The sequence below is a fragment of the Buteo buteo genome, chromosome 20, assembly GCF_964188355.1.
Source record: "Buteo buteo chromosome 20, bButBut1.hap1.1, whole genome shotgun sequence".
Taxonomy (NCBI): Eukaryota; Metazoa; Chordata; class Aves; order Accipitriformes; family Accipitridae; genus Buteo; species Buteo buteo.
Window position 1 is genome coordinate 1,152,530 of NC_134190.1, and position 9,972 is coordinate 1,162,501.

At 50.2% G+C, this 9,972-nt stretch overlaps 1 protein-coding gene across 1 annotated transcript; it reads left to right on the top strand.

Moving 5' to 3' along the window:
• Nucleotides 1-204: 204 nt before the first annotated feature.
• IGFBP1 (insulin like growth factor binding protein 1) lies at nucleotides 205-6,323 on the top strand. The gene is made up of 4 exons (XM_075052253.1): nucleotides 205-863; nucleotides 2,275-2,453; nucleotides 4,122-4,250; nucleotides 5,398-6,323. The coding sequence occupies exons 1-4, from the start codon at nucleotides 431-433 to the stop codon at nucleotides 5,527-5,529; spliced, it is 873 nt and encodes a 290-aa protein (XP_074908354.1). The 5' UTR covers nucleotides 205-430; the 3' UTR covers nucleotides 5,530-6,323.
• The last annotated feature ends 3,649 nt before the right edge of the window (nucleotides 6,324-9,972 follow it).

Here is a 9,972-nt window from a genome sequence, read left to right on the forward strand (position 1 = left end):
TTTTAACCATTGACATGTTTCGCGAATGTCGGGGACAGGGGACGTTTGTGACAGGCAGGAGGGGATAACTCCCCCCCCCCCCTTTCCCCTCCACATTTTTCCTCGTTAACCGTGCTCAGGCGGTGAGGCGGGGGGCGAGGGAATAAAAGCATTCCTGCACGTCTGGAGGAAAGAAAAAAAAAAAAAAGATGCTAAAGGGGGAAAGTGAAAGGGGAGGGGAAGCGTGGCCTGGGGGCTCGAAGCGCCAGCGCCACGACGCTCCCCCCCCCCCACCCCCCCAGTCCAGATAATAGTTAACTCGGGGTTAAAGATTAACAGCCGGGCCAAGCCCTGTATAAATGGCCCGGGCGAGCCGAATGTATGTACAACCGCCTCCCTCTCCGCAGCCCGCCGGCCGCCCTCGCCCCGCCGCCTTCCCCGCCCGCCCCCCATGGGCCGCCCGCGCTCCCGCCGCCGCCCGCCGGCCCCGCCGCTCCCGGCCCCGGCCCCGGCCCCGGCCCCGCTGCCGCCGCCGCTGCTGCTGCTGCTGCTGCTGCTGCCGCTGCCGCCCGCCCTCCGGCCCGCCGCCGGGCTGGCCCTGCAGCCAGTGCACTGCGCCCCGTGCAGCCCGGAGAAGCTCGCCCTCTGCCCGCCCGTCGCTCCCGCCTGCCCGGAGCCGGCCCGGCAGCCCGGCTGCGGCTGCTGCCAGACCTGCGCCCTCGGGCCGGGGCAGCCCTGCGGCGTCTACACGGCCCGCTGCCGCCTGGGGCTCCGCTGCCGCCTCCCCGCCGGGGAGCCCCGGCCCCTGGCCGCCCTCGTCCGGGGGCAGGGGACCTGCCTGCCCGCCAGCGAGCCCGGAGGGACGCGCCCGGCCGAGCCGGCAGGTACCGGCGCGCCGCCGCCTCCCCGCGGCCGGGGGGGGGTGGCTGAGGGTGGGCGGGGGGAGCCCGGGGAGGAGCGGCGGGGGCGGGGGGCTCCGGCGGGACGTTTCGCTTCGGCGGCGGCAGCCGGGGCCGGGGGAGCGGCTTGCGGGCTTCGGGGATGCCGCCGGCGCCGGGCCGGAGGGCGGAGAGACCCCCGGGGGGGGCGGTCCGGGCACGAAGCGCCCACCCGGTGCGGAGCCGGGCAGGCCGGCCTCGGGCGAGAGGGCAGGGGGTGGCCAGCATCCCCGCCGGGGGCTGGTCGGGGGCTTCTTCAGCGGCATTTCATCCTTTCCCAGTTGTTTTCACCGTCGCTGCTGCTGCGGTGGTGCAGCGGTGGGTCGGGTGGCTCGGTAGCAGCTCGAAGGCAGTCGTCGGGCGCTCAAAGCCACCGTGGGTGGCAGCGAGCGGGGCTCTCTGGTGCTTGAGGGAGCGGGAGGGGGGAGAACGGTGACCAAACCCAGTGGTTAGGGCTCCTGTCGCTAGAAAGGTCTAGTACTTGGCTCGATTTTCATCATTCCTTCCTCTTATTCTTTCTTTCTTTCTTTCTTTCCCTCCTCGGTTTTCTTAAACATCGCCAAAGGGAAAACCAGGGTGTTTCTTAGTCCATTGGGCGATTGTTTACAGCCTTGATCCAACAACTTACTTTTAGACACGTGTCCAACTTTTCTATCCCGTCACGAGTCCCTGCAGTTGCAGAGAGCTTCCGTTGCTTCTTCCAGTGGGAGAGTTCGCAACGTGCCGGGTTAGACACCAGCGTGCGGGCCGTGAGCGGGCAGATCCAAACAGCTCCTGCCAGTCCCTGCCTATCTATCTGATCCGCTGCCGGCCAGCACGAGCTACCGCTGGCTCCTGGGAGTTGCTACTCCTTCTTATATGTCAGGCGAGCCGCGGAACAAGGCACAGGATGATGCCATGGGATCAGGTCTGGACCAGGTCCTCTCCCAAATAAAAACTGAAAGATGTCATGCTGACAAAAATCTAAATTCATTACAAGTTTAACTCCAGGCTTTCCTCATTTAGCAAAGTCTCTGCAACCCACTGTGGTCAAGAAAGTTTCTTCATTTCTAACAAACAGACTGGCTGCAGCTTCATCTTTGGGATTAGAGTGATTTTGAAGGATCATAAAATAACCAACTTGTTAGAGGACAGCTGATGCCTCTGCCCATGAATTTATGACGAAAGTTTAATTTGCTGGGCTGCACATGTCATTTATTACTCCTGCAAGAGCTACTGTAATGGATCTGTCTTAGATACTACTTTTTTTCTTCTGCTGTTGTTGATTCTTCTTCTTCTTTTTCCTTACCTTTTTAACTTGGAGAAATAAATGCAAAAGTTCACTGAAGATGTTCACCTTAATATCATTCCTTTCCAGACTCTATCGAACCTGAAGATTTGCCTTTGGAAAGCACTGAAATGACACAGGATCAGCTGCTGAACTATCAGTTGATGTTCCCCATAGGCCAGGACAAATCCATCCCCTGGAATGCCATCACCACATATGAGAACATGAAAGCAAAGAGAATATCTGAACTCAAGAAATGGAAAGAGCAGGTGGGTTTTCCTTGCAAACCTTTCAATGTGACCATTTCAGTAGATGCTCTTGATTCAAAATACAAGACGAAAATGGGCATGAAATTCTAGCAGCAGCACTGGGATGTCCGTATTTTGGGTAGCCGGCAAACAGACTTTTGGAATGCTGTCATCGCATGCTGGAGGAACAGGCAAAAAGGCAGGAGCAGTAGAAACAGGTGTGCATCAGGTGTGTCCTGTATGGACTCCATGCAAAGGCTGAATCTTTCTCTGCATTTACTATCGGATTATAACATGGGCCCTTAATTGCCAGGATCCCATATTAAAATTTTGGACTCCTTTTGTGTTTTAGTGAAAAAATAAAAGGCGTTTGTCACTGGTCCACTGCTCAGTGAAATAAAAGGGAGTCCTTACATGCAGTTATTGGCGAAACACCGATGCAAACCAAAACACGTTGCTTTCAGATCACAAGGAAACACTGTTAAGTAGGTGCCTGTAAAAAGACAGAAAGCTCAGCAACTGAAGGAAGTTTTAACCTTCCACACTGCAAAATCGCAGCGAGATATGGGGCTGTAGGGTCTTTGCAGGCGGGTCCCTGTTCCACTTGAGGGCACCAGAGAACCGCAGTCAGACCCATCCAGGCGGGCAGCACTGCCCCAGCACGGAGCTGAATTCGAATTGAGCACCACAGAAGCCCAGTTTCGTAATGGTCACAGACAAAACGGGGGAAAAAAAAAAAAGGGGCAAAAACCTACAACCACCACCCCACCCGAGGAAGTCTCCCTCCACATCCAGAACAGGACTTAATCACTGATTTAGTTTGAACTATTATACCTAAGTGCTGTTAGCTCCACTTCTGATTTTTAGGCTTCTGCTTTTCTCACCCGGAGCCGCATAGAAGCCCGTTGACTTGAGTAGGACCACTTATGTGGGGGCTGACAGGGGGAGGTCTTGCAAAAGCAGAGGGTATGATTATTTTCACTCTAAAGTAAAAATATTTGTTCAGTCACTTGTCCTCCCCTTTAACTCATTTAAACACGTTGGGTGCTGTACACGCACGGCAATCGTGACTTTGAAAAAGGGAGCAAGCAAATTGTGAAAACAGTGAATATTGCAAACAGTTCTTCCTCCCCAGTTCCAGGCAGTTTGGGTCTCACAGCCGCAGGGGTGCTGCTCTCTGTTCTGCTTTGGTGACAGCTCTGTCCTGTACAAAAGAGAGCAAACATTCAGATGTTTGTTCTTGGACCGTCTATATATGTCTTGCACCTATTCTCCATACATCAACAGAGCACAGGGCCATGGCAACCCAGAAAACGTGGCTAGTCTCACGTACACCAGCCTCCTAACGTGCACCTCCCCATAATAGGAGAGATTGTACCCTCTGAGCAGTAATGTGTTTACTTAGTACAGGTTAAATTTCCTTGTGTGGCAATTTAAGGACTTAAATCCTCATGTTTCTGAGGACAGAAAATACCTCAAAGAATAAAAACAAAGGCCTAAATGCAACACCAGAGTTTTCTGGCTGTGCTCCTACTGAAACAAGTGAAAACTACATGCAAAGCAGCTTGATGCAGATTATGAGACTAATAAGTATTTTCAGCTTTTTGCTAGCTTTACACCGATCGCTTTTGGTTTAGCTGGTTTCTTTGTGATTTTGGTATTGACAACCTTTGCGTGATATTCCTGCAGGGACCTTGCCAGAAGGAGCTCTACAGAGCCCTGTATAAATTGGCGAAGGCTCAGCAGAGAAGCGGAGGGGAGATTTACAAATTCTATTTGCCCAACTGCAACAAGAATGGATTTTACCACAGCAAACAGGTACGTGCCTTTTCCCCTGTCTGCTCGCAGCAGCGCTGCAACGAGCCTGACACAGCCAACCCTTTCATAGCCCTCTGCTCCCAAACGCACCAGTTTGCAGCTGCTGGAAAAGCAGGTTGCGAAAACAGGGATACTTAGTACTGGGAGCAGATGGTTTGTCCTTCTTCTCTTAAAAGTGAGCTGCATGCTGCGGGCTGACAGCAACGGAGGCAGGAGTCTTTTCCGTTCACAGAACAGGTGCACGCAAGGCCTTCTCCAAAATCTTTTAACCCTGTCTGCTCCCAGGCCAAATCAAGATCCATGTACCTGATTTGTTAGCATATTCCCAGTTGACATTAATCCGTAATACCCACCATACTGCCTCCAAAGCCCATGGAATATATAATAATCCCTATGAAGAAAGGGGGCTCTCAGCTCCCAGGCAGTGAAAAAACTCTCTGGAGCAAAATTAGACTTCTGAAAGTAGAACAAAAACACTGATTTGTGCTGCCTATAGATTATGCTATATGCTCATTTCCATTACAGCCTCAAAAAAGGCCATTGCAAGTTACGCTGAGAGTAATCTGCACACCTAACTAAAGCTCCAAACCTCAAGCCACACCCTTGCAACCACAGGTCATGCACACAAATTTAGTAGGTCTGCATAAATCTGTGTCACCGAGACTTCTTGGTTTTGGGCATGGCACCACCGCGTGACTCACAAACATTGTGACCTGGGATCTAATCAGGCACAAACAGAAATCTGTTTAACCCCCTCCCCAAGAATAAACCCCACCCGATTTGCCTCCTTGCGTGGACAGCCAGACCGTCCAGGCATTGCTCTCACCCTACCAGTTCGTCTGTTCTGCCTTCCTTCGGTTTCCCGCGCTGGAAGATATTGCTGGTTTATACCGCTGTTTGCCAACGAGCGGGCAAACTGTTTTCAGACCTGAAGTTGCTGTTGCAGTAGCTGAGCTGGGGTCACAGCTCCCTGACCAAGCGTGTTGGCCAGAGCAGGGACCACCGCGTTCAGAACAAGCCTGTGCGCGGCAGGTCCCACCTTCTGATCCCAGCTCTGGCTGACACCGCTACGTGTACGATCATCTCACAGGTCATCTGCTGCTTACAGTCACTTACGGTGAGTTCTGTTTTGCTAATAATATTCTAGTGTGAGACTTCACTGGATGGAGAGTCTGCTGGATGCTGGTGTGTCCATCCGAAAAATGGAAGAAGGATTCCTGGATCTCCAGAAATGAAAGGAGACCCGGAATGCCAACAGTATCTCAGCTCACAGGAATAAAACGAACCACATTCATCCACACCAAGTTTTCTGTGGGGCCTGATCTAGCCAGGAGACATTTCAATCAGGAGCCGTTTCAGTAAGGTAGTTGTGTGCACCTGATTTTCAGCATATGAGTGATCCCATAAAGTAGCTTTTTTACTGCACTGGGCTGACTCAGCTGCTTGAGTGACAGATAGGAGCAACTGCAAGATCAAGTCCTACAATCTTGTATATTTTGTTTGTGTAATATTATAGATACCCTCATATGTAAAGCTGTTGAATTATTTATTTCACAGTACATGTATTTTTGTCTGTGTTGTTACTAATTTATATCCTCAAACACTTCATAACTTTATATGTAAATACTTAATATTATTGCTCTTAAATATATGCATCTTATGTTGGAGGAATGTTGCTACTTAAAACTTCAAATGGCACAACTCTATTGGGAAAAATGGCTTGTAAACTTGCATTTTTATACTATGTATTTATAGACTTAAAACTGAATTTAAAAAAATAACTTTCAGTAGAGAACATGCTTAGAAACTTATTTAAAACCTGTTTTGTTTATATATCATGTTGCTTTTGCACCTCTGTTTCAGTGTCAAGCTGTTTCTTAAAAAAGAAAGTCTAAACCTTGATTATATACTGAAGCTCCTGATGGGACAGAATTTGTTTCTGTTTTCCAAACATACGCACCGGATAAATGGCGAAACACAACAGGAGACTCTGTGCCACCTTTGACAGGTGTAAGCCGTTCACATGTTGACATTGTCACGTTATTTAAGATGAGCTATTAAATAATGCCTTCTCCCCTGTCCCGGTGTCCTGCTTTCTGCGTGTTCCCGTTCAGCAGTCCGACCGACCCCAGCGGGACCGCGCAGAGGAAAACGCGCCTCTTGCAAACCTGCCTCCCGAACCGCTCGCTCCATCTTCCCGCAATGAGTTTCCTTCTTTTGGTCTCCCCGCCCCGTTCCCCTTCTCCTGTCCTCTCCAGTCCCCGCCGTGCTCTGCAAGCCTTTGCCTTGGGCAAAGCAGCAGCCTTCAAGGGAATTTATTAAAAAGTTTTCTGGGTAGGAAAGCTGGATGCCTTTCTCCGCTCAGAAGCCCAAGGCAGCAGTATTAATGCGTTAAAAGATAATGTTGAGGCTACAAAGAGCCATTTCCTGCACAGAAAGTCAGAGGCTGGGGAAAAGCCCAGCCTTATGCTTTTTGCTGAAAGCAGAGAAGAGGGTCCCCTTGGCTTGAGATGTGGTCCCTCTCCCTCCCCGGCATGTTCCTTAGATTTAGTGGCTGCAGAGAAAAAAAAAAAGAGACAGCAAGTGGCTGCCCTGCTGGCTTCAAGCTGGTTTTGTCCATGGAGAAACTGGTGTGGGAGTTAGCAAGTCCCAGAGGTGGAAACAGGCTGCACCAACCCTGCCTGAGAAAACAGCCTGAGAGGAGAGTAATAACATTTTTTAAGAGCCTGGCAGGAGGGAAACTCGGCAGAAAATCCTCCTGCCGTTTGTTGGCACAAGCTTTGGGTTTTACATGGGAGCGGGAAGCGGCTGGGAGAAACTGCAGAGCCAAAGCGTGGAGATCTCTGCTCTCCGTGTCACGGTCCTGTGGCATCGCACGTTGGGCTTGGTGAACGTGTTGGCTGTACTCGCGTGTCAGTGTGTCAGCTGCTCCGATCCGGGTCTCATAAACCGCTCCAGATTTAAAAGTATGGATATACTACCGTGCTGCTTTGGAAGGTGCTCTGAGATCTTCCCGAGTAAAGCACTGCAAAAGCAGTTGATGGCATTGGTACTATAAATCATTAACGTCTGACCTCCCCGTAGTGAGCTACAGTGAGACCTGGCTAAAACGGTCTTACACTGACGCATTCACTCTGTCAAAATGCTTGGCAATCATTGTGTCTAAATAATGAAGCAGCAGCAAATTCGGGCAGAACCTCAGAGTCCTTTCATGGAGTCTACCCAGCACTGAACAACTGTCATGCATCATTGCCAAGGGAAAATGGTGAAGAAAGGAGGGGAAACCATATACTCAGAGTTACAGCTCGTGCTTAGGAGCACTCTGACTGCTCACACCCCATCGACCTTGTGTAAGGGTTGATCTCTAAGGAGCAGAAATCAGTTCTTTTTGTTGGGATCATTATAGGGGAAATGTTCATCACGTTCATAATTATTAATAGCACAGTCTATTTGCAGTATAGCAATCCAGAGGACAGCTACTTCCAATGTTTTGCAGGGTGGCGGGTTCCCATCCTAGCTGCAAGAAATGAACAAGGACGGGGTTTTAAGGGAACTCTTTCCTTTAAATGTTAAGTACCAGGAGCAGAGGTTGCTTCATACAGCATTCAGGCCAATTTCTTAGAGGGGTTTAGCTCCTTACCTCCCACTGAAAGCAACAGGGGATGGGTGCCTCCTTATCTGCAATCTGGCCTCGTGTGACATCTTGCCAGGACTCACCAGGACAGACTTCTGCTGAGCTGCTCTGGGATGGGCTGTCTGACTTGGGCCAGACTCTTCCGTATACTGGGATTAGGACTAATGCAAGGAGGCAAAGAAGGCGAATTTTATCTCCCCTATCACAGTGCTGCCAGGAGCTTGGACTACATTTAGGCCATAGATGCCACGCGTTGTGTTTTGTCCTGATTTTTATGATCAGCCTCAGTAACAGGGTGAAAAATCAAAGGTCTGTAGTTTTCCTTTGTTTTGGTTATTTTTTTCTGTTTGTGGGGCACTCTTTTTTTTTTTTGGCATGTGTCAGCTGGCAATCCTGGCTTCAGTGTGTGCCCGCTGCAGTGGTCCCAGCTGCACCAGCGAGCCAAGCCCGGTGGGAATGAGTGGGGAAACAGGGAAGATGCCGCGGGATGCGCTCAGCAGCTCAGGTCACCTGGCGAGCAGCTGGATGTGTAAAGGGCATGTACCGTTCCTCGTTATTTCAGCTCCCTCCCTTTGTACCCTCTTGCACTCCTTCTACCCCACCTAAAAAAAAATAATTGGTGGGAGGGTCTTAGGTGAGCGTCTGTAATGTTTGGTTCACGTTATCTGAGAACCCTACCGACCCAGTTTGTGCTCCTTCCTGCCAAAACCCTGCCAGGTTTGCTGCAGCAGGGTTTGTTCCAGCCGTGCCTCCTCCTGCCCCTGGCCTACCGCCAACTGCAAAATGCTCATAGCACAGAAATGAGGTCACTGCCCTCTGCCCTTTATTTTCTACCCTCCTTTTCCCCTAAAGCTGTCCAAGACAACCTTCAGTCACCTGGTGCTGGGCTCTGCTCATACCGAGTCAGCCCTGCTCATGGCTTTGGGGTACAGCGGAGACACAGTCGTGTTGGCTAGGGTTGGCAGGAGGTGAGGGGGGAGAGAGAAGGAGAGAAAGAAAATGGGGATGGAGGGCAGCCAACACTAATACTGAAAGCTCATCAGCTTCTCTGTCACTCCTCTGCCATAAGAACACATGCTCTGCAAAGGCAAAACTTAGGCAGGGAACAGCTTTCTACAGACCCAGCCCAGAACACAATCAGATATGAAGCACGTCAAGATTTAGCCTTTTCCTTTCCAAAACCAATATATTCCTTTGACCTTGCACTTGCTAATGAAACTCCTAAACACATCACAAAATAAAAAAGCAAACAGAAAATGCGTCACATATATAGCTTGCTTTCCTCAAGGGGAAGAAAAGCGGGATGGAAAAGAATGGCACATGGCAGAGGCTTGTCACAGGATTTACTGCACTCCCGGAAAGTGCTCAGCTCCCATAGCATCAGACACTACGTGGAAGTCCCAACAAAATACTAAAACTGAGCAGGTTTTTTTGCAAAGTCAGAACCAAAGATGTTTGCACTTTACCAGCAGTCTAGCAGCGCTGACTTTGCAGAATTAGAAATGTTATTTTTCTAACCACATCACTGCCTTGCTATTGCAGAACACCAGCAATGTCTAATCCCTGTCCAACCCATGATCACAATAATAAAAAAAAAGTATCTGTAAAAAAAAGGATCCAAGTGACCCATTCCACGCTAGACTCTCAGCCCACGATGCATGTCAAATGGACAAGTCCCATCTCTAGACAACACCTCTAAAGTGGGTTTACTTTTCCTGGGCTATCACTTCACTGATAAACCGCTAGCCTAAACAGCCTCCCCAGGCTGCACCCATGACAGGTCCCAGGCTTCCAGTTTGCCGACACATTTTGTATTTATGGACCAATTATCTTATGCACTTGTATGGTGCGTCGAGAATCAGGCAGGGATTCGGACCACACAGGGAGGTGGGGTGTGAGCATCTTAACAAACACCTAGTTGTATTTAGCACATTTGCCTTCTTTAGGGCTTGGGTAGATGGTAAATAGTGAGTAACAGTAGCAGAGCCAGGGCAAGCGAGGGCTCCTCTTGCTGACATGTCACCCTGTATTACCTGGTCATGTTTAGGTAAAGGTGGAAGGGGACAAAGAAGGAGAGGAACTGCTGGG

Coding starts and splice junctions, on each gene's coding strand:
- IGFBP1 (XM_075052253.1), top strand. CDS start 431: ATGGGCCGCCCGCGCTCCCGCCGCCGCCCGCCGGCCCCGCCGCTCCCG. Junction 2,454..4,121: donor TCAAGAAATGGAAAGAGCAG/GTGGGTTTTCCT, acceptor ATATTCCTGCAG/GGACCTTGCCAGAAGGAGCT. Junction 4,251..5,397: donor GATTTTACCACAGCAAACAG/GTACGTGCCTTT, acceptor ATAATATTCTAG/TGTGAGACTTCACTGGATGG.